The 26,978-nt window shown below is 47.3% G+C and overlaps 2 protein-coding genes across 2 annotated transcripts in view; one reads left to right on the forward strand and one right to left on the reverse strand.

Annotated features, from left to right (window-relative positions):
- Positions 1-1,015: 1,015 nt before the first annotated feature.
- LOC143768066 (uncharacterized) lies at positions 1,016-17,606 on the reverse strand. Its single transcript, XM_077256741.1, has 7 exons — positions 17,515-17,606; positions 12,524-12,655; positions 12,229-12,396; positions 12,031-12,154; positions 11,850-11,947; positions 11,259-11,349; positions 1,016-2,501 (listed from the first exon to the last, which is right to left on the reverse strand). The coding sequence occupies exons 2-7, from the start codon at positions 12,599-12,601 to the stop codon at positions 1,126-1,128; spliced, it is 1,935 nt and encodes a 644-aa protein (XP_077112856.1). The 5' UTR covers positions 12,602-12,655; positions 17,515-17,606; the 3' UTR covers positions 1,016-1,125.
- A 4,699-nt stretch (positions 17,607-22,305) lies between these two features.
- Positions 22,306-26,978, forward strand: part of LOC143768054 (uncharacterized) — a 54,054-nt gene continuing 49,381 nt past the window's right edge. Inside the window, exons 1-2 of the mRNA XM_077256720.1 lie at positions 22,306-22,492; positions 26,738-26,756. The gene's annotated coding sequence lies outside the window, so the exon portion shown is untranslated. The remainder of the gene's footprint in view (positions 22,493-26,737; positions 26,757-26,978) is intronic.

Genomic DNA, 26,978 nt, shown 5'->3' on the forward strand with positions numbered 1-26,978 from the left:
CTGAGTCTTAGAAGGGTCATCTAGGGCTGCAGGGAGAGCCGAGAAGCGGGGGCGCCATTATTTTTGTGTTCCCTAGGGTGCCAACCTCCACTGATAGGCAAGAGGTAATATAGGGCATAGTGTAGGGCATTGGTAGTAATATCCCATTTTTGAAAATCATTTTGTCTATGTGTATGTTGTCTGTTCTCTAGGATGATTATGTCCTTTTTATATTCAATAAAGATTTGAATTTTTTTTTTCTATGATAAAACACTATATGAGAGACAGCACTGATCTTTTCTGGTTAGATTCTTTCCATATAGATAGTAAACATGACATGGCTGGAGTCAGTGATCTGACCACTACTTATTTGGTGCTTATTGGTAGCTATTGCTTTATGGATTTTATGTTTTCCATAACAGTGTTTTATAGTCAAAAATCTATGGTTAACTGTAAAGTAATTTTCCTTTCTTATTTAATTATACGACTGTCTGTTATATCTTTTTGTACAATTTGTCAATAACATTGTTTCTCCCCTTCTGAGTTATTTTTGAGGGTCGATAAAATATGATTTTCCAGTAATTCATTTTTCAAGCTATAGGTATAATGAATTTTCTCTGTGTGGCATTTTCCAGCAGTGTCGGCACTAGCTTTCCTGGGGTTCATGTGAGGTTGTTACATCATGTGAAACTTGCCACCAATCAACACTGGTGTCACCATCCCCACCTTCGGACAAATCAATCATCACAAAGTCGGAGAACAGCTGACCACCCTGGCTTCCAGTTGATATTCAATACGTCCAAAAGGGGAAGAACAGTAAAGCTGGCACTTATTGGGAGCAGGGCTCGTGTGATTCAACAACCTCATGTGAGCCTCGGGAATGTGAGTCCTGACACCACTGCATCTGCACAGGCACGGAAGCGGAGATGAGTGTTTTATTTTACAAACATGAGGAATGACAAGGGGTTTGCTGTTGGTTAAATCACTTCTAACATAATGAACATTAAAAAAAAGCTTCTCCCCTGTGTGACTGCTCTGATGTTTATTAAGAGTTTATTTTCAAGCAAAATAGTTACCACATTAAGATTATAAAAAAAGGCTTCTCCCCTATGAGATTTTTCTGGTGACTAAGAAAAGATGATTTCTTCACAAAACATTTTCCACATTCTGAACAGAAAAAGGTTTCTCCCCTGTGTGGGTTCGCTGATGTTTGTGAAGACTTGATTTCTCTGAAAAACATTTCCCACATTTTGAACATGAAAATGGCTTCACCCCTGTGTGAGTTCTTTGGTGTCTATGAAGTTGCGATTTCACGTTAAAACATTTCCCACATTCTGAACATGAAAAAGGCTTCTCTCCTGTGTGGGTTCGCTGATGTTTGATAAGACATGATTTCACGTTAAAACATTTCCCACATTCTGAACATGAAAATGGCTTCTCCCCTGTGTGGGTTCGCTGATGTTTGAGAAAACTTGATTTCACTGTAAAATATTTTCCACATTCTGAACATGAAAAAAGCTTCTCCCCTGTGTGAATTCTCTGGTGTTTGAGAAAACTTGATTTCTCTGAAAAACATGTCCCACATTCTGAACATGAAAATGGCTTCACCCCTGTGTGACTGCTCAGGTGACCAAGAAGAGATGATTTCTTCACAAAACATTTACCACATTCTGAACATGAAAATGGCTTCACCCCTGTGTGAGTTCTCTTATGTGAATCAAGATTTGACTTAGCTACAAAAGATTTCCCACATTCTGAACACACAAATGGCTTAAACCCTGTATGAGTGCTTCGGTGTCTATCAAGATGCGCTTTCCGGGTAAAACATTTCCCACATTCTGAACATGAAAAAGGTTTCTCCCCTGTGTGGGTTCGCTGATGTTTGATAAGATTTGATTTCCATGTAAAATATTTCCCACATTCTGAACATGAAAAAGGCTTCTCGCCTGTGTGGGTTCGCTGATGTTTGATAAGACATGATTTCGCTGTAAAACATTTTCCACATTCTGAACATGAAAATGGCTTCTCCCCTGTGTGAGTTCTCTGATGTGCGATAAGATGTGATGTATTTGTAAAACATTTCCCACATTCTGAACATGAAAATGTCTTCTCCCCTGTGTGAGTTCTCTGGTGACTAACCAGATGCAATTTCTTGTTAAAACATTTCCCACACTTGGAACAAGAATAGTTATTCTCTACTTTGTGAATTTTTTGATGTTTAAGAAAATATTTTTCGAAAGGAAAACCATTTCCATATTCTAAACATGAAAATGATATTTCTGCTTTATGAGCAGTTAGTTTTTTAATGCTTATTTTGGGACTTTGATTTTCCTTAGTAGTCGGTAATGAATCAGAAGACAGAAACTGTTTGCTAGAATCAGATGAGAGATCATCGCTGTGAAGGGATGATGGTATATCTGGAGTAATGGCATTCACTTCAATTGTATCCTGTGGAATCTCAAGGTCATCTGATTTAAAAATTGAAGATGTCAGCTGTCCCTCTGTTCTCCTGGTACAGTCATCTGCCAAAAATAAAATTAATTCTTTATTTTGAATAAAATATCCTTGACTTATATTTTTGAACATTTCTACTTAAACTGTCTGTAAAAATAGCAAGTTATGTAAAAATATTGATTTACCAAGACAATAACAGTTTATAGGCTAATTGAAAACCTCATAAGATGCACGAGTAGATCATGGTGCTCAACTGTTTGCTCACTCTGCTTCCCAAATATCGAATAAAAAGCCACCAAACTGTGTTGTAGGCAAAAATACCAATAAAATCTCTAGTCATCTGAAAAAGTGCCCACTCAGGTCCATCATCTGTTAGTGAAAAAAACACGTTTCCTCATTATTAGTGGCTCAAAGTCTTTTGAAACACAACATGACTTCGATAAACCAATCCAGCAATATCGGCTTTGCCGGAAGGTGACAGATACAACATGTTCTCCTCTGGTTCAGTCCTCTGTGCTCAGCTCCAGTCTTCTGTATTAATTAGCTGTAGTGACGGTGGCCCATTTACTGACTACTCCGATTTCACATATTTGCCTTCCAGGTTCTGACCTGGCAGCCTATTCTTCCCATCTCACACAACAGAAGAGCAGGTAACAATGTGGCTCAAGCCTAGAGGTCTCTGAGTAAGTCCAAATCCATGTATATAATTTAAAGGATGATGAGCAAGGCAATCCGTGGGATATGGAAAATGGAGTAGATAGCGCCAAGTCTGTTCGTACTAGACATCTTTTGAGCTGCCAGGTGATCATGAACAATGCCCCGAATACATTGTGTCTCCAAACTATTCCAGCAAGATTTACATTCAAATAGCGCTTCTTCCCTTATTAACCCTGCTATGTGCCCAGACAGTTGATTACAACCGTATATAGGGTACTGTTGGATTCAAGAGAAGTTGAAAAATAATTTGTAATTCACTTTATGATGAATTCCAAAGTTATCACCACATAAAGTGAACCATGTCAAATTTTAAATATAGGACCTGATTAGGAGGATAAAACTGGCTGCGGGAAAATATCAAAATATTTGGTGAACTAACTACAGTAGTCAAAAACTGAGTAGAGACAATAACACATCTACTGAAATGATCAAACTGAACAGTCTTCATCAGTAAAACATGAGTAACAAATTGTGAAACTTCTCTGGAGTAATTACAGTATGTGGCTTGGTAATCCTCACATTTTTTTTGGCTAAGGCTATGTGCACACGTTGCAGATTTAGATGCGGATCCGCAGCGTAATGCACAGCCAATGTTAATCTATGGGAAATGGAGATTTGTTGTGCACATGCTGCGAAAAAATCCAAGCAGAACCGCGTTTTTTTTTCTGCAGCATGTCAATTCTTTTTGCGGATCTGCAGCGTTTCGGCACCCATTGACTTCCAGTGAGTCAGGCACATCCACAGCAAAACTGCAGATGTAAAAAAAGATCTGGGGATTGCTGCGGATGTGGGTGCTTGACAAGCTGCAGATCGGGAGGAGGGAAATGTGTGGGCGGAGTGTGGCAGAGCTATGGGCGTGTATGTGTGTGTGCCGGTGTCTGTGTGAATCTGTGTCTGTGTGTGTGTGTCTGTGTGTAGGCAGGCATCATCCGATGGGACTACTAATCCCATATGGCTATGCCTGCTACAATGACACCATTAGGCAATGATGGGAAAGTAGTCCCGTCATGCAGCTAATGTGTTGAAAGTTAAAAAAAGAACACATATAGTACATACCATATACACCTAATCCCCAAAGCCATCGATCATCTGCAAATAAAATTAAAATAAACTAACAATATACTCCCTGTGTCCAACGTAATCCAATTAATAACGATTGTCCCACGATCTCACGTGGAGAGCAGTCACATCAGCAGATGCGACCGCTCTCCAGGGGCTCCGGTGATACAATGACAGAGATAATCCTCCGCACTGTATCACTTCATCGGTAACAGGTTACCTGAGTTCACCTGTCACTTGCAGCACAACAGCGTGAGAACTTTCTCACGGCTGTAGTGCCGTAAAGTGAACTCCGATGATACACTGCGGGAGGGTCTTCTCCGGTGAGTGTGTCATCTGAGGCCCTATAGAGCGGTCACATCTGCTGATGTGACCACTCTATAGGGGTGATCGTCATGGGACACTCGTTATTAAAGAGGGATTACATCGGAACAGGGAGTATTTGTGTTTGTTTTTTTTTATTTTTTTGCAGGTGATAGATGGCTTCGATTGGAATAAAAAATATGAAAAAATGTGTAGTATTTTAATGAAATAAAAAAAACAGCCAGAAAAAGTGTTTTATTTCATTAATAACTATAGAATTAATAATGGATAGGCATCTTGACACCTCTCCATTATTAACCAGGCTTAATGTCACCTTACAATCAACGGTAATATTAACCCCTTATTACCCCATATGCCACCCCTACACGGCAGTGGGAAGACAGAGGCTTAGTGCCAGAATTGGTACACAGTACAGATGCGCCAATTCTGGGTGCTGGTATTTTTAGCCGGGGGGTGCAATTTCCATGGCCCCTTTCTAGGCTGATATTCATAGCATGGGAAGATCCATGGATATTAACCCCTTCCCAGACTATAAATATTGGCCCCCGGCCGTAGGCTTTCCCTCTCTGGAGCAGAGCCTTGCGCGGGAGCCCATTAAATTTTTTTTATTTATTTATTTTTTTTAAATTAAAGATATTGCGTGCAGATTTTGTGTGTGTCTTTAACTATTTATGTACCATTTTATTAGGTTGATTATTAAACATTGGCCTTGGAATTATCCATCTCCTATCTATAGATCTGTCTGTCTGTGTAAACATTATTCTTCAATGGAGTATGTAAATGAAGAGGTTGGACAAGAAATTACATCACAATTCTTTTTTTTTTGTTAATAGATCTCTATTTAGCTTACAAAAACGCATACAAATCTGCATGAACAAAAAAGCATGAAAATCCGCATCAAATCTGCACCTGCATTTTCTGCCAAGAGAAGAAGAATCTGCACCGAAAATTTCAGAGGCAAATCTGCAACGTGTGCACATACCCTTACAGTAATGAAACATGTGGCCACGGGGACTCAAACATGTCATTCCAGAATAGAGAAATTAAGAGTTTACAGGAAAAAAAAATGTTAAACAATTTTTTACTGTATAATGACTTGTACTTAAGGCAAAAATTCAAAAAGTATTAACTAAAAAAATTTAATTTAAAGCAAACCAAATTATTATTTTTTTTTTTTAATTGGAAATTTCAGTGTACCGTATTTTCCGGCGTATAAGACGACTTTTTAACCCCTGAAAATCTTCTTAAAAGTCGGGGGTCGTCTTGCACGTCGGGAATCGCCTTGTACGCCGGGTGTATATGGTGGGTGGGTGGGGGGGGGGGGGGGAGTGGTCCTGATGACGACGAGGGGGCGTCTCACAGGAAAGGGAGTATCCCCCATTACCTTATCGTAGCGCTGCAGCGTGGGGTCTCTGTGCTGGGAGCGGTGGCTGCTGTGCTGTGGTGCGGCGGCTCCTCTTCTGCAGTGTGGGGCCTCTGGTGCTGTGGGGCGGTGGCGTATCTTCATGCAGTCGGGGCTCCTCCGGCATCTCAAAGCCTGGAAGCCCCGCCGGCAACTCCATCGGTGTAATGCGGTGGCCTCCGGGAAAATGGCCGCTGCTTAGATTCAGATCTCGTGTCCCGAGATTTCGGGACGAGATCTGAATCTGAGCATGCGCAGCCCCCAGCGGCCATTTTCCCGGAGGCCACCGCATCGCACCTATTGAGCTGCCTCCGGGAAAATGGCCGCTGCTCAGATTCAGATCTCGCCTCCCGAGATCTCGGGACGAGATCTGAATCTGAGCAGCGGCCATTTTCCCGGAGGCCACCGCATTGTACCGATGGAGTTGCCGGCGGGGCCTCCAGGCTTTAATGAGATGCCGGAGGAGCCCCGACTGCATAAAGATACGCCGCCGCCGCCACCCCACAGCACAGAGGCCCCACACTGCAGAAGAGGAGCCGCCACACCACAGCACAGCAGCCGCCGCTCCCAGCACAGAGACCCCACGCTGCAGCGCTATGATAAGGTAATGGGGGATACTCACTTTCCTGTGAGACGCCCCCTCGTCGTCATCAGGATCACTCCCCCCCCCCCCAAAAGGCACATATTCACCGGCCCTATAAGACGACATAGGGTGTATAAGAAGACCCCCGACTTTTAACAAGATTTTATTTTTTAACTGGTAAAGTTGGGGGGTCGTCTTATACGCCCAGTCGTCTTATACGCCGGAAAATACGGTAATTTACGAAGAAAGCAAGAAGTGTCAAAAATGAGTGACTCCGATATCCCTTGGATTAGACATAACGGATGTCTTCCTACACATTCTGTTCAAATTGTCATGCAGTGGTACTTCTAAACTCAAAGCTATACAATAAGTGCCAAAAATTACAAGCAGGGTCATCCATACACTCTTCATGGCATCAACTGTAGTGCCCCATAAAAAAATGAAGAAAGTGTACTTGTGGCACTTCTACACTCATAAAAGGCTTTGCACACAGAAAAATGTGATAAGGAGGGTAATAAAGTCATTGACAGATCTTTGAAGACAACAACTGTCGTGCATCATTCAGATATTGAAGATTAAAAACACTATGTGCTGCTGTCATTTGGTGGTGTGGAACAGCCAGGTCTAATTCCAGCTTTGTTCATTTCTATCAGAGTGAGCCTGTCAGTAGTTTCTGTTGACAGGCGAAAGCGTCTGTCTGTTATGGGAAGCAAAAAACCTCCAAGGCATAGAGGGACAGATCATGTCAGGTGTCCATCTTGGAGACCCAATATCTGAAAGTGACAGAGGAATTATGGAGTATGCTGGTTTTGTGAGCCAGGTATTGTTTGACCATATTTAAAAAACTTTTCCATCCTTGTCAAAAATACCCAGTCATCAGGGTCTCGACGCTGGGAGGATGTCATGAAATTGGGCCAGGCCATTGACAGTGTACCCCTGCACCTGCTTTACCTGGTGTGTCTCCCTTGCCTTTCCTCCTTGGTTGGGCAAGCTTCCCCATCCTTCTAGCATTGTCTGATGGAAATTTTGTCAACATCTTTTCCTTCTGGACTTCTGGGATAGCATTATTTTAGTAGACCTTTCCACATCAGGAGGGAGAGATGCAAAGTTCTCCTTGTAGAGTAGGTCTAGCAGGGTGTACAACCAGTACTCTTTTCTGGCCAAAATGAATATAACACGAGGATCACGGTAAAGACAGCAGAACATAAAATGTGCCGAGTTCCCTATAGCCAACACTTCCCTGTCTCCACCATGATGACTACTCCCCATCTCCTCCAATCTCTTCCTACTCATTCCCCTTAGCCCATTCATGTATGAAACTTGTGTGTGTACTAGCCTCTGTTGTGCTCCTGTTCCTCCTCACTGTTAGTCAATCGACACTGAGAACATTAAATGAGGCTGGGCTGGGTAGTATCTCCATGTCTCATGTCTTCCTTCATCTCCACCTGGTCTGCTTTGTCAGCAGCAATTGTTTAAGTTCAGTTAGAGAAAGTGTGGTGAAGTGACTGCAGCGGTCACAGGCAATAGGCTGCTAGGGTCAGCGTGAGTATGTTACTCAAGGCAGTGCATTGTCAAAAAACCCTTCCATGCAAATCCATCTGTAGGCTTGGGAACCTCGAGATGGACATCGGTGCCTTTAGGCACTCTAAGCCTACAGAGCTACAGGGAAAGATGGACTTAAACTCTCAGAGGCGGGAGGTGATGGAATTCGGGTGCAATGCTTGTGATGTAGAAGAATTCCTAGTGCCAGCAGAGTTAGCAAGAGAGATGCTCTGCCCATACCGAGTACTAGGGCTAAAGTTAAGTCCGGCACCTGTGGGAAAGACCTTAACCAGTAGGACCCTATCCTATATGCCAGATTGTAATGACCGGAAGCTGCAAAGTTTGACTGTTTTAACAAATTCAATGTCCCCTGGATTGTTTGTTGCGAAGGTTCTGGAAGAAGGGAGCATGGAGTCAGTGGAGGCATATGGGCCACAAGTAATTATGATGCACCCCACACACAGCAGCACTCTGGGACTGGTATATGCTTTGCCTGCAGGGTGCCAGAGTGTGCAGAAGCCGCAGCTCACCCACAACTACCTCAATCAGTCACCTTACACAAGCATGGTACATGTGTGAGCTTGCCAACCTTCAGAATCTCCATCAGGTTACACCCATTATCACACACCACCATAGGTGGTTGTAGGGTCTGGGGCGAGAGCCTCAGATCTGTCTGGTCTGTTATGCTTTTCAATAACTCTGCAGCGGTGCACGGTTTGTCTCCTAGACAAATTAGCTTCAGTGGAGTATGTTTCCGCTATGCTAAGGCAGTGCTGTAGAGCTTCCAACTTTTGGCTGATGTGGACAACGTGCTCTGATATAGCAAATCAAAGATGGTAGATGAGCAATAGCGGCTGCAGGAACTGGAGTAGGAAGTGGAGAAAACCCCGATAGTAGGGCCAGCAACGCTCCGTTTCAGAAGAATATGTGCCATGCCAGGGTGGGACTTGGGCCCAGCCTCCACCATATTCACCCAGTTTGCCATCAGGCAAATGTAGGATCCCTGAGCACAAGCGATTGTCCACTTAATGACCAACACGTCAACAAACACAGTAAACACACTGGTAAAGGCAAGGGTGCTAATAGTGGACACGTGCTGGTATAAGATGGGTATGCCACACCAGGACAAATAGTGGCGGCTGGGGACTGAGTAGCGAAGGACCAAATGTGTACACCTGTAGCAGGCCGTTTTTTAAATTTATTCATAACTAACGCAATTTCACACAAACCAAGTTCTACAGTATATATGACAATAGTTAGTTTTGGAAAAACCAAATTTGTAGACCTGCAGCAGGACAATTTTTCTTTTTATTTCAAACAAACAAAATTTCACCCAAAGCAGGTTATACAGTATGTATGACAAAAGAGTAAAGTTTTGGAGCAAACTTATTTGGGGAATTGTACCAGGCCAAATTTTTTTAAAATTTTATTTTAAAACACCGTAATATTACACAAAGCATGTTAAACTGTATGGATGACTAATTGAATCCAGAATTTCTTTTAACGTTCCGTATTTACTAGCGTATAAGCCGACCTGAGTATAAGCCAAGGCACCTAATTTTACCATGGAAAACTGGGTAAGCTTATTGACTCGAGTATAAGCCAGGTATGCATTGTCCTTTCATCCCTGTCCTGCTCTGTGTGGCTTCCCCCCATCCTTGTAAGCATGGCTGGGATCCCCCCCATCATTGTATAAATGGCTGAGCACTCCCCACCCCATCCTTGTATACATGGCTGTGCTCCCCCGATCCTTGTATGCTTGATGGCTGGGCTTCCCCATCCTGCCTCGTCCTCCTCACGCAGTCACTGCAAGTGCCTGCATCTCCGTTGGCACAGCACGGCAGCTCTCCTGTGCTGAGCGGTCACATGGTACCGCTTATTAAATTAATGAATATGCGCGTCACGCCTATGGCAGTGTAGACGTGTGCATATTCATCACCTTAATGAGACCTGGTTTATTCCTTCGTGGTTCCAGGAAAGCATTCGGCTCCTGCCCCCCCTTTCCCCCGCTGTTGTGCAAACTTTGTCTGGCTCTGAAAATCCTCTGGTCACTGCCTCAGGAGTCTCACATGGTTCCATCATCTTTGTTGTCCACTAAGAAAGTTACACTGTATGGATGACTAATTGAATCCAGAAAAAGTTTTGAACACTTTTTTTGGAGTGTTATATAACAAAATGTACAACAAAGCACGTAATACACTATGAATCACAATATATAAAATATTTTCACACAAAAAAAAAAATATATATATCAACTACCACAGCTATATATTGAGCTACTCACTGCTTACAGTCTGTATTCAGCCACGCCCCCTGCTCCTGCAACTTTCTCTTCCTCCATAGGCTAAATGCAGATTGAATCTGATACAAACTTCAAACCACAAGATTAGAAGGGCTGTTGGCATGATGGTTCAGCTTCAGCACCAGTATCTACACTACAGGACTCTGATTCGTTGTACTGTGCACGCTCACGCCTGGACAAGCACTCTCTCCCTCAAATAACAACTGTCACCGAGCTGTGCAATGGCGTCAGTGTGACGAGCCTGACGCTGCCTACCTTTTATAATAACCCCTTGATTATGTCACAAAGCCAGGAATTAGCGTAATGCCACTACCAAGATGGTACAGTGAAACACAGGCAGTCTCCGCATGCTTTTTGGCTGTGTAACAGGCAACACACATGCGGGGTGGGGATTATAGGGTGAAAAATCGAGCAACGGCTAATGCTCACCGAGTAACGAGCACATCCGAGCACCCAGATAATCAAGTGATATCCGAGTATCATAGAGCACATTCGCTCATTCCTAATCGGGATTCTAGGAAGCCAACAGCATCATTATCCTCTGTTTTCTATTAGAGGACCATCATAATATTTTTCTTCAACTGATTTCCTAACTTGTCAGCACGTTCTACGCACACTGTTATTTGGCTTTGTAGTTTACAGATCTGGTCAGGTAACGTCAGAATCTTCTAATCTCACGAGGTAGGTGGATCCTCCAGGTTGTAAGTTCAATTGGAAAGGGCTTCCACAAAATCATTTGAACATTGTTGGATGGAGGAGAATGTTCTACTCTAGAGGCAAAATGGTGATCACATGATTGTGATACGGCCGAACTACTCCACTGATAAAGTAGACACAGCCGGTGACTGGGAAGAATCTGTGACTTGTCTGCATTTAGGGGGTCAGTCACTACTCACCTGGGTAGTCATATTTAGGAATCTCCTCTTTACACCGCTCATCACCCTTCACATATGTCTCTGTAGTATTAATATGGGTCAGATCTTCACCCTGAAACAAATATTGTAAATGTCACAGATGGAGAAGTCACTAGTGATGAGCAATTAGGCTAGTTTCTCGAGTTATCCGAGTATGCTCGAGTATCAACCAAGTATTGCCGATGCACGGATGCGATGCTAGGAACCCTGCCCAACATGTTGCGTGACAAAGAAAGATGCAGGGATTACCTGCTATACACTGTTAACCTGTAGCCATGTTTATTGGAAGTATTAAAGCCATGAAACCTGCGGGGCAGGGATCCGAGCTTCGCATCCGAGCACCTACAATATTTGGTTGAGACTCGAGCATGCGTGGATAACTAAAGTAACGAGCACACTCGCTCATCACTAGAAGTCACATCTATGATCAGCTCTAATCCTGCCATCTCCACCGTTCTCATTACACAAGTATAAAACATATAATACTGGTGGATAAAACAAGACTGAGCACAAGACCTTCACAGCCGTCTACAAATCATAGGGGAGATCTCATGACACCTTCTCTCCATCTACCTGATGATCCTGAGGAACATTGGGATCTTCCTGTTTACAGGCCGCTGGAAGAAGAGGACGGGGACATCTCTCTGGTGTTGTCCTCTTACTGGATAGATCTGGAGAAAACACATACAGGGACTGAATTCATTCTTTACATACATATAATTATAAACTGTGTGTATTTAGTCCTGTCTATTACCTGGTGATGTGAGGGGCTGGGGAACCTCCATCATGACGTCCTTGTACAGATCTCTGTGTCCTTTTAAATACTCCCACTCCTCCATGGACAAATAGACAGAGACATCCTGACACCTTATAGGAACCTGACACATACAATGATACCGTCATCCCCCCGATCCCTTCATAGTGTTACTGTATAATGTCCCAGCATTGTCACCTCTCCAGTCAGCAGCTCAACCATCTTGTAAGTGAGTTCTAGGATCTTCCGGTCATTTATCAGGAGATGAGGTGGAGGCCCCGTGATTGGGCTCAGTGGTCTTCCCCATCCCTCAGACACCAGATCCTGACAGCGCGCACTAGAGGTCTTCTTCACTACCATGTAATCCTGGTTATGGAGAGACACATTAATAAATCTCACTACAGACATTTCCAGTCATCACCTCTCCAGTTCTGTCCATCTGTTATTCCCATAGATAAGAATGATGTAATGTGATGTCATCAGAATCTCTCACCTCTCCAGTAAGCCGGAAGAGGATCTCTAGGGTGAGGTGTAATATTCTCTCAGCCATCTGGTCCCTGTCCATATCCATTCTTGATTAATTCAGAAAAACTCTCTTAATATACAAGATGTCCACTGAGAGGATCTGATATTATAGGGAAATGAATAAGAAGAAAATGAGCCAAAGTCACATCATAAAGAAAGACATCAAGGGCAAGCATACCAGGAGATAGAATGTGTAGGTGTTGTATTCTCTAGTCCTGTATGGACTGGAACACAAGTTGAATTACTAAGACATCTCCTCCATGCTCCCAATCACTGGCTACGTTGGCCACTGCATCGGCAACTTATTGGCTGTAGGAATCATAAGTTTGTTGGGACTGACCAGGATGTGTTCCAAAAGACCGGAGAAGATGGAGGTCTGCAGAGACCAGCTATGGCTGTGAAAAGTCATCATGTCATCTAGACAAGATTGAGATCGAAAGAAAGACGACTCCAGAAAAGATGTAATCCATAAGATACCTGGATGTAAATCTTCATTGTATGGTCCGCAGTGTGATAATGGTTGTTAACAACAACTCCATGCATCTTCTTACCATTTTTAAAAGACATACTGGGAGTTGAAGGGTTGGAAATTCATGTGATACAATTGTTTATGGGGCTGAATTGATATTACAATTGATTGCTGTGCTAAGGTTAGTTCTTGTATTCAAGTACTCTTGGTTCTTGTCATGTATTTATATACCTACTAGATGGTGGCCCGATTCTAACGCATCGGGTATTCTAGAATGCACAGCCACGCAGTATATAACACAGCCCACGCAGTATATAGCAAAGTGGGCACCATATTCCTGTTAAAAAAACTATTAAAATAAAAAATATTTATATACTCACCTTCCATCGGCCCCTGGATCCAGCCGAGGCCTTTACCGATGCTCCTCGCGACGCTCCATTCCCAGTAATGCCTAGCGTCAATAACCCGTCATCATGTAGCGGTCTTGCGAGACCACCACGTGATCTCGGGGCATTGTAGCAATGCATTCTTGGGACCGGAGCACGAGGAGCGGGAAAGGGTGCTGCGGACTTCGGAAGGTGAGAATATAATTATTTTATTTTTTTTATTATTATTATTTTTAACATTATATCTTTTTCTATTGATGCTGCATAGGCAGCATCAATAGTAAAAAGTTGGTCAGGGATGGTCGCGGCCAGACGGGCGCGACCAATCAGCGAAGCGTGGTTTAAGTCCCGCGCCATAACCAGTGATGACGTAGCGGTCTCGCGAGACCGCCAAGTCATCTGGGTAATTTCGCAATGCATCACTGGGAACGGAAGCTGCCGAGAGCATCACGAGGAGCGGGAAAGCTGCGGACGGAAGGTGAGAATAGCATGATTTTTTTTTTTTTTTTTTAATTATTTTTAACATTATATCTTTTTAATATTGATGCTGCATAGCCAGCATCAATAGTAAAAAGTTAGTCCGGGATGGGGCGACACACTGGCGCTGACTGGAGGGGAGTAGGAAGGGGACACTGATTGGAGGAAAGTAGGGAGGGGCCAATTCACGGCCGGACTAAGCCTGCCGCTGATTGGTCGCAGCCGGCAGGCTGCGACCAATCAGCGACGCGGGATTTCCGTTACTGACAGACAGACGGAAGTACCCCTTAGACGATTATATAGATATAAGGTGGTTCTGGTGACATATTCACGCACTGATGGTGGGTCTGTTCATACCTGGGTATTTAGCCAGCTCTCTGCCTCAGATTAGTGCAAATTGTAGCTTCTTGCTCACTGTAGTAGGTTTGCCTTGTTTCACTGTGCTCTGTTCTCTGTCTATAACTTACCCTCCTGGCTCCTGACTTCAGACCTTTTGATTACCCAGCCTTGCGGGTTGTCCATGAGTAGTGACTAGCATGACAAATATACAGGACTGTCTCTTGCCTATCTTCATTTATTTCTCTCCTTTTAGATTTTTCAGATTGCCATTTGTGGACTATGATGAAATCTGTGGACTCCATCGAACCAGGATGGATTTTTTAAAACATTTTTTAAAAATGCGATGAACTAAGAAGGAGGGGAGTTGTTTTTTTAAATAATAAAATATTTTTGAGTGTTTTTTTTTCTTTCACCTTACTGGGTTAGTTATAGAGGTGTCTGAAAGATGTCTCTTCGAAACTAACCCCTGGGATTGATGCCAGCTGACATAAACCCCCCAAAATATTCCCCCGACTGCCAACGCAATTGGGAAGAGCCACGCAAAGTGGCAGAATTAGCGCATCTAATGTAATGCACCACTTCTGGGGTGGCTGAAAGCTGATATTTTTAGGCTGGGAAGGGGCCAATATCAAAGGAACTTGCCAGCCTGATAATATCAGTCCCCAGCTGTATGCTTAACTTTGGCTGGTTACAAAAAAAAAATTAAAAATAAGGGGGACCCCACATCACTTATTTAAATTAATTTAATGGGATTAAAAAAGGTTAAATACACCCTATAGTGTAACATGAAAGGCACCAAATAAAGCAACTTTATAATTATTTAGGTGGGCGGACATTAAACTAAGCTCTTCCTCCTATAACAACTCTCCCTGCTTCCTGAGGAAGGTGTGCCGACCATAATGTCACAGGGACTTCTATAAGCGCAACATGGCTACAGAATTACTGTGTACGGGGGACAATCCCTGCATGTTTATTGGCTGTCTAACAGTCACAAATCAAGAGGGTCAAGAACTGGAGCACCCGCGGGACTCGATAGAGTAACGGGCGCACCCCGATGCATGATCGACTAGTGAAGAGGGCGGTCATCACTGGTATCTACATTATTGTGCTGGAGCAGAAGTAGGAGAGAAATTATCACATTTTGTGAGAACTTCTTTAGGCTTCTGTCCTCTCATCCTGCAGTTGTCTGAATGGATCTAATGTGGACTTGGAAACCAGTTAAGGCTACTTTCACACTAGCGTTAACTGCAATCCGCCACAATGCGTCGTTTTGCCGAAAAAACGCATCCTGCAAAAGTGCTTGCAGGATGCGTTTTTTCCCCATAGACTAACATTAAGCAACGCATTGCGACGGATTGACACACGTCGCAACCGTCGTGCGACGGTTGCGCCGTGTTGTGGCGGACCGTCGGGACCAAAATACGCTACATGTAACGTTTTTTGCTCACGACGGTCCGCCCCCACCTCCCCGCACCTCACAATGGGGCAGCGGATGCGCTGGAAAATGCATCCGCTGCCCCCGTTGTGCGGCGGAGACGCTAGCGTCGGGAACCTCGGCCCGATGCTAGTGTGAAAGTAGCCTAAGGCTGCTTTCACAATAGCGTCGTACGACGCACGTCGCAATGCGTCGTTTTGGAGAAAAAAACGCATCCTGCAAAATTGCCTGCAGGATGCGTTTTTCTCCATACACTTGCATTAGCGACGGATTGCCACACATTGCATCCGTCGTGCGTCATCGTGTTGTGGCGGACCGTCGGCACAAAAAAAAGTCACATGTAACGTTTTTTTGTGCGTTGTGTCTGCCCTTTCCGACCGCGCATGCGCGGCCGCAACTCCGCCCCCTCCTCCCCGGACATTACAGTGGGGCAGCGGATGCGTTGTAAAACTGCATCCGCTGTTCCGGTGTGTTTTTTTTTTCACAGTATGTGTCGGTACGTCGCATTGCAACGTGCGTCATACGACGCTAGTGTGAAAGTAGCCTAAGCTGCATTCTGTCCACAGCTGTTTCGTAACTGTTCACACCACACAGACTCCAAAAGAATCTCAGTGCTGAAGAGGTTAATGTCCCCCACACCCAGTAATGAGGAATCTCCAGAGCCTACCTCCAGCAACAGAACCCTCCACATAGAGAATAATGGAGCCTCCAGCACCGACCTCCACCCAGAGCCGCACTCCACATAGAGAATAATGGAGCCTCCAGCACCGACCTCCACCCACAGAGCCGCCCTCCACATAGAGAATAATGGAGCCTCCAGCACCGACCTCCACCCGCAGAGCCGCACTCCACATAGAGAATAATGGAGCCTCCAGCACAGACCTCCACCCGCAGAGCCGCACTCCACATAGAGAATAATGGGGCCTCCAGCACCGACCTCCACCCGCAGAGCCGCACTCCACATAGAGAATAATGGAGCCTCCAGCACCGACCTCCACCCGCAGAGCCGCACTCCACATAGAGAATAATGGAGCCTCCAGCACAGACCTCCACCCGCAGAGCCGCACTCCACATAGAGAATAATGGGGCCTCCAGCACCGACCTCCACCCGCAGAGCCACACTCCACATAGAGAATAATGGAGCCTCCAGCACCGACCTCCACCCGCAGAGCCGCACTCCACATAGAGAATAATGGAGCCTCCAGCACCGACCTCCACCCCCAGAGCCGCACTCCACATAGAGAATAATGGGGCCTCCAGCACCGACCTCCACCCGCAGAGCCACACTCCACATAGAGAATAATGGAGCCTCCAGCACCGACCTCCACCCGCAGAGCCGCACTCCACATAGAGAATAATGGAGCCTCCAGCACCGACCTCCACCCGCAGAGCCGCACTCCACATAGAGAATAATAGAGCCTCCAGCACCGACCTCCACCCGCAGAGCCGCACTCCACATAGAGAATAATGGAGCCTCCAGCACCGACCTCCACATAGAGAATAATGGGGCCTCCAGCACCGACCTCCACCCGCAGAGCCGCACTCCACATAGAGAATAATGGGGCCTCCAGCACCGACCTCCACCCGCAGAGCCGCACTCCACATAGAGAATAATGGAGCCTCCAGCACCGACCTCCACCCGCAGAGCCGCACTCCACATAGAGAATAATGGAGCCTCCAGCACCGACCTCCACCCTCAGAGCCGCACTCCACATAGAGAATAATGGAGCCTCCAGCACCGACCTCCACCCGCAGAGCCGCACTCCACATAGAGAATAATGGGGCCTCCAGCACCGACCTCCACCCGCAGAGCCGCACTCCACATAGAGAATAATGGGGCCTCCAGCACTCACCTCTATGGTGGTGACTTGACTAGAACGGACTAGTTGATTTCTTGAGGTAATGATGTCACCGGAAGGGGCGGGGCCTCCTGCAGTTAGTCCTAGTGATGGAGTTCGGGTAGCAGGAAGCTGTGTTTTATGTTGAGGCTGCTGGAGAAGAGCAGGTGATAATGAGGAGCTGCCCATGGACCCTTGTATAAGGGAATGAGGACAGAGGACTGAGTGTGAGGCTCAGGATGTCATTTGGAAAAGGGTCGCTGTTACTTTAGTGGGGCTGCAAAGGGAAGATGATTAGGGGCTGTGGGTGGATGAGGGGCTTTGAGGAGAAGGAGGGGCTGTTGGAAGAGGGGGCACGATGAGGGGCTTCATGATGGGCAGTCCAGCTCTTCTTGCACATTGTGCTACTTTTCCCACTGTGCTCGCTCCAGTCCCTTCACTATAAAGTCTGGGCCTCATTATACAGCTGTACAGGGGCCTAGTGGAGGCTTTTTAGCCATTTCTCAGACTGTAGCTCCTGGGAACAGGCCCTCACTCCTTATCTGTAGTGCTGACTTGTGTTATTTTCTAAAATCCATGGACTCACCTGTAATGCTCTTGATCGATCATGCAGAAGAGTCGGGGAGAATGACGCCTGCAGCGAGCGGCCCCGGACCTCAGTGAGTGACAGGACACCGCTCGCTAAGCGCAGCAGAGGTCCGGAGCCCGCTCGCTGCAGGTGTCATTCTCCTCTGCTCTTCTGCATCATTGGTCGCAAGGATTACAGTGGGGGACATTTAGGACAGGTGAGTATGACGTGTGAAAGAGCCCTAATAAGTGCGATTTAAAAAAAAAAAAAATATATATGTATATAAAATTGTCCACAAAAGTACAATCTATTTAAATCTAAAATTAACATGATCTGTAAAAACTATAAAAGAAAAAAACAAACATTTTATTTAATGCCAGAATTGTGGGGTTTTGGTCACAATGCCACAAAAAATGCATTAAGAAGCAATCAAAGCGTTCCATGTGCCCAACATTTAATATATAGAAGTCTCATGTTTTGGAAAATTGCAACTCGAAGTAATTTTTTTTGTTATGAATTTCTCAATTTTTTCACACCAATAAAATAAAAATCACAGAAGCCCACACAACATTTTTTATTTTCCCGCTGACAAAGTCAAAGTTACAGCTTTAGGCCTCTTTCACAGATCCGTGTCTTTGGGACGTGTGGTGACAGTTCTGACTCATAGCGGAGACAGTGACACACGTAGACCCTTTCAAATGGATGAGTCTATACACATCAGTGTGTATCCACAGACCATGTGTCCATATGCCCCACATGTAGACATGTCCGTTTTTTACAGTCCGCATGGACGGCAAAACGTCCCTCACACGTGCACATGGAGAACACACATGGATGTCATCCCTGTGACACGTGCCGGGGAAGAAGCGCTACAGTAAGTTGTATGGTAAATTAAGACACAGCCAGAATAAAGTCCTTTATTATAAATAAAGCAAAACACACTTTTACTTTTTTATTTAAAAATAACAAACACAGTTATACTCACGTAACGCCTAGTTCCACCGAAAACTAAGTAAAAATCCCCCACCTGCTTTCATTGCTCTGACTTGAATGTAAGGCCGGGGTCACACTTGCGAGTTCAATGCGAGAAACTCAGAGTCTCTCACATCAAGTCCTGGCACTGCCGCCGACACTCTGGAAGGAGCGTTCAGCTGTACAGAAATTCATGCAGCCTCACACTCCGGTCCCGAGTGCTGGCGGCAGTGCGGGGACTTGATGCGAGTTTCTCGTATTGAACTGGCAAGTGTGACCCGGGCCCAACTCTCTTCATCATCCCCTAATTGCGCCGATTGTCAGCAGAGCAGGGGAGAATGATGAGAGCCGTGTTCCGCACCTGGCACCGGTGCTTACTGTAACACTTACTTCTTCACTGCCAGCCAGCTGTGTGGTACTAATGCGGCATGTGTGCCGCAAGTATTAGGCCGGGATCATATGGGCGAGAAACTCGCACAAGTGTCGCATCTCAATATGTGGCACTGCCGCCGGCACTTGGGATCGGGGCTTGCGGCTGCATGTATTTGTATGCAGCCTCACACTCCGGTCCAAGTGCCGCATATTGAGATGCGAGACTCGAGCAAATTTCTCGCACGTTTGATCCCGGCCTTACACACATGGACACGGATATCTCTGGTACCGGTTTTCTGGTACCGGAAATAAATGGACGTGTGAAACCGGCCTTAGAAGAAGGGGAGTGAAAAATGAAAGAGCAGAAAAAAAACTCCGTAGCTTTCCATGATTGCACACTTAAGGGGTTATAGAGGCCTGTGTGTGAGTCAGTGCTGCTGACTTCTTATACTATTATTGTACATAGACCGGGATCTGTCCACAGTATCTGTCTGCCTCAGTTTTATATTACTGTCCCACTGTAGAGCAGCAGGATCTACAGAAATTATCGAGAGGTAGAAATCCTCCTCCTGTTATTAACCGAAGGCCCGAGTCACACTAGACCGTAATAAGGACGAGTGCAATGCGATAAAAAAATCGTATAGCACTCGGCCCAATGTTAATCTATGGGCCAGCTCCTATTATCCGTTGTTTTCTCGGCCATATTCAGGATCCGTAGATTTCACAGTATAAGTATAGTCAATTAGAGTATACAATCCTGTATTCACCGCCAACCTCTAATATATCAATATAAAATTAGATTTTTATTCATTAATTCTACAAATACAATAAATACCCAATTGTGAGTAAACACCACCACCAACTTAAAATACAGAGGCACCCAGGGGAGGCGCCTGTCCCTATATATAGCCTATAGGTACCTTCACACTAAACGATTTACCAACGATCACGACCAGCGATACGACCTGGCCGTGATCGTTGGTAAGTCGTTGTGTGGTCGCTGGGGAGCTGTCACACAGACAGCTCTCCAGCGACCAACGATGCCGAAGTCCCCGGGTAACCAGGGTAAACATCGGGTTACTAAGCGCAGGGCCACGCTTAGTAACCCGATGTTTATCCTGGTTACCATTGTAAAAGTAAAAAAAACAAACAGTACATACTCGCCTTCTGCTGTCTGTCACACGTCCCTCGCCGTCTGCTTCCCGCACTGACTGTGAGTGCCGGACGTAAAGTAAAAGCAGAGCACAGCGGTGACGTCAGCGCTGTGCTCTGTACTGCCGGCACTCACAGTCAGTGCGGGAAGCAGACGGCAAGGGATGTGTGACAGACAGCAGAAGGTGAGTATGTACTGTTTGTTTTTTTTACTTTTACAATGGTAACCAGGGTAAACATCGGGTTACTAAGCGCGGCCCTGCGCTTAGTAACACGATATTTACCCTGGTTACCACTGTAAAACATCGCTGGCATCGTTGCTTTGGCTGTCAAACATGCCGATACACGCCGATCTGACGACCAAATAAAGTTCTGAACTTTCTTCAACGACCAGCGATATCACAGCAGGATCCTGATCGCTGCTGCGTGTCAAACACAACGATATCGCTATCCAGGACGCTGCAACGTCACGGATCGGATCGCTATCGTTATCGTTGCAAAGTCGGTTAGTGTGAAGGTACCTTATCTCACCCTGCCTGACAACGGAGGTTGGCACCCTATATCCTGCGCTCTGGCGCCCCCACTCGGCGACGGCTCTCCCTGTCTGCCCTATTGCGCTCAACAGTGGCAGGGGAGTGAAAAAGGATGCCTAAAGGGTGAGAAAGATAGTTGTAAGGAGATATACTGTTTGTCTTTGAGTCCTATAATAGTGCTAGCTAGAGATGGTCACATCACTAAGCTAGCTATAGTTTGTTATATAGACCTCCACTTCTATTAATAAACTTATATATATATATATATATATATATATATATATATATATATATATACTTGCTGTATTGATAACTCTTCTTGCATGTATGCCTAACTGCTGATTAAACAGTCCACAGTAACCAAAGCGGATATTCTCAAAATAAAGACCTATTGTCTATAGATAGACGAAATGGAACAGAAGATAGTGAGAGAAATATTTTATCTTTACAGTCATATGAAAAAGTTTGGGCACCCCTATTAATCTTAAGCTTAATGTTTTATAAAAATTGTTTTTTTTGCAACAGCTATTTCAGTTTCATATATCTAATAACTGTTGGACACAGTAATGTTTCTGCCTTGAAATGAGGTTTATTGTACTAACAGAAAATGTGCAATCTGCATTCAAACAAAATTTGACAGGTGCATAAGTATGGGCACCCTTATCATTTTCATGTTTTAAATACTCCTACCTACTTTTTACTGACTTACTAAAGCACTTTTTTTGGTTTTGTAACCTCATTGAGCTTTGAACTTCATAGCTAGGTGTATGCAATCATGAGAAAAGCTACTTAAAGTGGCCACTTGCAAGTTGTTCTCCTGTTTGAATCTCCTCTGAAGAGTGGCATCATGGGCTCCTCAAAACAACTGTCAAATGATCTGAAAACAAAGATTATTCAACATAGTTGTTCAGGGGAAGGATACAAAAAGCTGTCTCAGAGATTTAACCTGTCAATTTCCTGCCCTCCCCCTACATTCTGCGACTGTGCCTGTAGATTAATAAAGAGAAGTCGCACATTTACACCTCGTACACACACGGCTCTGCTACATCCACACTGTAAACCCCTCCTGACCCCACACAGAAACTTCCCCTCATCCAGCACCATGACAACCAGCACAGCAGAGTCCTGCATACACTGAGGCCCCTGATCATGTGACCCCTGACTCCTCCCCTCCGGTGACCTCATCACAGGTCCTGTGCGGCTCTGCGGGTGGAGGTCGGTGCTGGAGGCTCCATTATTCTCTATGTGGAGGTCGGTGCTGGAGGCTCCATTATTCTCTATGTGGAGTGCGGCTCTGCTGGTGGAGGTCGGTGCTGGAGGCTCCATTATTCTCTATGTGGAGTGCGGCTCTGCGGGTGGAGGTCGGTGCTGGAGGCCCCATTATTCTCTATGTGGAGTGCGGCTCTGCGGATGGAGGTCAGTGCTGGAGGCTCCATTATTCTCTATGTAGAGTGCGGCTCTGCGGGTGGAGGTCGGTGCTGGAGGCTCCATTATTCTCTATGTGGAGTGCGGCTCTGCGGGTGGAGGTCGGTGCTGGAGGCTCCATTATTCTCTATGTGGAGTGCAGCTCTGAGGGTGGAGGTCGGTGCTGGAGGCTCCATTATTCTCTATGTGGAGTGCGGCTCTGAGGGTGGAGGTCGGTGCTGGAGGCTCCATTATTCTCTATGTGGAGTGCGGCTCTGCGGGTGGAGGTCGGTGCTGGAGGCTCCATTATTCTCTATGTGGAGTGCGGCTCTGCGGGTGGAGGTCGGTGCTGGAGGCCCCATTATTCTCTATGTGGAGTGCGGCTCTGCGGGTGGAGGTCGGTGCTGGAGGCTCCATTATTCTCTATGTGGAGTGCGGCTCTGCGGGTGGAGGTCGGTGCTGGAGGCCCCATTATTCTCTATGTGGAGTGCGGCTCTGCGGATGGAGGTCAGTGCTGGAGGCTCCATTATTCTCTATGTAGAGTGCGGCTCTGCGGGTGGAGGTCGGTGCTGGAGGCTCCATTATTCTCTATGTGGAGTGCGGCTCTGCGGGTGGAGGTCGGTGCTGGAGGCTCCATTATTCTCTATGTGGAGTGCAGCTCTGAGGGTGGAGGTCGGTGCTGGAGGCTCCATTATTCTCTATGTGGAGTGCGGCTCTGAGGGTGGAGGTCGGTGCTGGAGGCTCCATTATTCTCTATGTGGAGTGCGGCTCTGCGGGTGGAGGTCGGTGCTGGAGGCTCCATTATTCTCTATGTGGAGTGCGGCTCTGCGGGTGGAGGTCGGTGCTGGAGGCCCCATTATTCTCTATGTGGAGTGCGGCTCTGCGGGTGGAGGTCGGTGCTGGAGGCTCCATTATTCTCTATGTGGAGTGCGGCTCTGCGGGTGGAGGTCGGTGCTGGAGGCTCCATTATTCTCTATGTGGAGTGCGGCTCTGAGGGTGGAGGTCGGTGCTGGAGGCTCCATTATTCTCTATGTAGAGTGCGGCTCTGCGGGTGGAGGTCGGTGCTGGAGGCCCCATTATTCTCTATGTGGAGTGCGGCTCTGCGGGTGGAGGTCGGTGCTGGAGGCCCCATTATTCTCTATGTGGAGTGCGGCTCTGCGGGTGGAGGTCGGTGCTGGAGGCTCCATTATTCTCTATGTGGAGTGCGGCTCTGCGGATGGAGGTCAGTGCTGGAGGCTCCATTATTCTCTATGTAGAGTGCGGCTCTGCGGGTGGAGGTCGGTGCTGGAGGCTCCATTATTCTCTATGTGGAGTGCGGCTCTGCGGGTGGAGGTCGGTGCTGGAGGCTCCATTATTCTCTATGTGGAGTGCAGCTCTGAGGGTGGAGGTCGGTGCTGGAGGCTCCATTATTCTCTATGTGGAGTGCAGCTCTGAGGGTGGAGGTCGGTGCTGGAGGCTCCATTATTCTCTATGTGGAGTGCGGCTCTGCGGGTGGAGGTCGGTGCTGGAGGCCCCATTATTCTCTATGTGGAGTGCGGCTCTGCGGGTGGAGGTCGGTGCTGGAGGCTCCATTATTCTCTATGTGGAGTGCGGCTCTGCGGGTGGAGGTCGGTGCTGGAGGCTCCATTATTCTCTATGTAGAGTGCGGCTCTGAGGGTGGAGGTCGGTGCTGGAGGCTCCATTATTCTCTATGTGGAGTCCGGCTCTGCGGGTGGAGGTCGGTGCTGGAGGCTCCATTATTCTCTATGTGGAGTGCGGCTCTGCGGGTGGAGGTTGGTGCTGGAGGCTCCATTCTCTATGTGGAGTGTGGCTCTGCGGGTGGAGGTCGGTGCTGGAGGCTCCATTATTCTCTATGTGGAGTGTGGCTCTGCGGGTGGAGGTCGGTGCTGGAGGCTCCATTATTCTCTATGTGGAGTGTGGCTCTGCGGGTGGAGGTCGGTGCTGGGGGCTCCATTATTCTCTACGTGCAGTGCGGCTCTGCGGGTGGAGGTTGGTGCTGGAGGCTCCATTATTCTCTATGTGGAGTGTGGCTCTGCGGGTGGAGGTCGGTGCTGGAGGCCCCATTATTCTCTATGTGGAGTGCGGCTCTGCGGGTGGAGGTCGGTGCTGGAGGCTCCATTATTCTCTATGTGGAGTGCGGCTCTGCGGGTGGAGGTCGGTGCTGGAGGCTCCATTATTCTCTATGTAGAGTGCGGCTCTGAGGGTGGAGGTCGGTGCTGGAGGCTCCATTATTCTCTGTGGAGGTCGGTGCTGGAGGCTCCATTATTCTCTATGTGGAGTGCGGCTCTGCGGATGGAGGTCAGTGCTGGAGGCTCCATTATTCTCTATGTAGAGTGCGGCTCTGCGGGTGGAGGTCGGTGCTGGAGGCCCCATTATTCTCTATGTGGAGTGCGGCTCTGCGGGTGGAGGTCGGTGCTGGAGGCTCCATTATTCTCTATGTGGAGTGCGGCTCTGCGGGTGGAGGTCGGTGCTGGAGGCTCCATTATTCTCTATGTGGAGTGCGGCTCTGCGGATGGAGGTCAGTGCTGGAGGCTCCATTATTCTCTATGTAGAGTGCGGCTCTGCGGGTGGAGGTCGGTGCTGGAGGCTCCATTATTCTCTATGTGGAGTGCGGCTCTGCGGGTGGAGGTCGGTGCTGGAGGCTCCATTATTCTCTATGTGGAGTGCAGCTCTGAGGGTGGAGGTCGGTGCTGGAGGCTCCATTATTCTCTATGTGGAGTGCAGCTCTGAGGGTGGAGGTCGGTGCTGGAGGCTCCATTATTCTCTATGTGGAGTGCGGCTCTGCGGGTGGAGGTCGGTGCTGGAGGCCCCATTATTCTCTATGTGGAGTGCGGCTCTGCGGGTGGAGGTCGGTGCTGGAGGCTCCATTATTCTCTATGTGGAGTGCAGCTCTGAGGGTGGAGGTCGGTGCTGGAGGCTCCATTATTCTCTATGTGGAGTGCAGCTCTGAGGGTGGAGGTCGGTGCTGGAGGCTCCATTATTCTCTATGTGGAGTGCGGCTCTGCGGGTGGAGGTCGGTGCTGGAGGCCCCATTATTCTCTATGTGGAGTGCGGCTCTGCGGGTGGAGGTCGGTGCTGGAGGCTCCATTATTCTCTATGTGGAGTGCGGCTCTGCGGGTGGAGGTCGGTGCTGGAGGCTCCATTATTCTCTATGTGGAGTGCGGCTCTGCGGATGGAGGTCAGTGCTGGAGGCTCCATTATTCTCTATGTAGAGTGCGGCTCTGCGGGTGGAGGTCGGTGCTGGAGGCTCCATTATTCTCTATGTGGAGTGCGGCTCTGCGGGTGGAGGTCGGTGCTGGAGGCTCCATTATTCTCTATGTGGAGTGCAGCTCTGAGGGTGGAGGTCGGTGCTGGAGGCTCCATTATTCTCTATGTGGAGTGCAGCTCTGAGGGTGGAGGTCGGTGCTGGAGGCTCCATTATTCTCTATGTGGAGTGCGGCTCTGCGGGTGGAGGTCGGTGCTGGAGGCCCCATTATTCTCTATGTGGAGTGCGGCTCTGCGGGTGGAGGTCGGTGCTGGAGGCTCCATTATTCTCTATGTGGAGTGCGGCTCTGCGGGTGGAGGTCGGTGCTGGAGGCTCCATTATTCTCTATGTAGAGTGCGGCTCTGAGGGTGGAGGTCGGTGCTGGAGGCTCCATTATTCTCTATGTGGAGTCCGGCTCTGCGGGTGGAGGTCGGTGCTGGAGGCTCCATTATTCTCTATGTGGAGTGCGGCTCTGCGGGTGGAGGTTGGTGCTGGAGGCTCCATTCTCTATGTGGAGTGTGGCTCTGCGGGTGGAGGTCGGTGCTGGAGGCTCCATTATTCTCTATGTGGAGTGTGGCTCTGCGGGTGGAGGTCGGTGCTGGAGGCTCCATTATTCTCTATGTGGAGTGTGGCTCTGCGGGTGGAGGTCGGTGCTGGAGGCTCCATTATTCTCTACGTGCAGTGCGGCTCTGCGGGTGGAGGTTGGTGCTGGAGGCTCCATTATTCTCTATGTGGAGTGTGGCTCTGCGGGTGGAGGTCGGTGCTGGAGGCCCCATTATTCTCTATGTGGAGTGCGGCTCTGCGGGTGGAGGTCGGTGCTGGAGGCTCCATTATTCTCTATGTGGAGTGCGGCTCTGCGGGTGGAGGTCGGTGCTGGAGGCTCCATTATTCTCTATGTAGAGTGCGGCTCTGAGGGTGGAGGTCGGTGCTGGAGGCTCCATTATTCTCTATGTGGAGGTCGGTGCTGGAGGCTCCATTATTCTCTATGTGGAGTGCGGCTCTGCGGATGGAGGTCAGTGCTGGAGGCTCCATTATTCTCTATGTAGAGTGCGGCTCTGCGGGTGGAGGTCGGTGCTGGAGGCTCCATTATTCTCTATGTGGAGTGCGGCTCTGCGGGTGGAGGTCGGTGCTGGAGGCTCCATTATTCTCTATGTGGAGTGCAGCTCTGAGGGTGGAGGTCGGTGCTGGAGGCTCCATTATTCTCTATGTGGAGTGCAGCTCTGAGGGTGGAGGT

The sequence above is a fragment of the Ranitomeya variabilis genome, chromosome 4 (genome assembly GCF_051348905.1).
Source record: "Ranitomeya variabilis isolate aRanVar5 chromosome 4, aRanVar5.hap1, whole genome shotgun sequence".
Classification (NCBI taxonomy): domain Eukaryota; kingdom Metazoa; phylum Chordata; class Amphibia; order Anura; family Dendrobatidae; genus Ranitomeya; species Ranitomeya variabilis.

Coding starts and splice junctions, on each gene's coding strand:
- LOC143768066 (XM_077256741.1), bottom strand. CDS start 12,601: ATGGATATGGACAGGGACCAGATGGCTGAGAGAATATTACACCTCACC. Junction 11,948..12,030: donor CCAGCCCCTCACATCACCAG/GTAATAGACAGG, acceptor TGTTTTCTCCAG/ATCTATCCAGTAAGAGGACA. Junction 11,350..11,849: donor ATGTTCCTCAGGATCATCAG/GTAGATGGAGAG, acceptor TATTTGTTTCAG/GGTGAAGATCTGACCCATAT.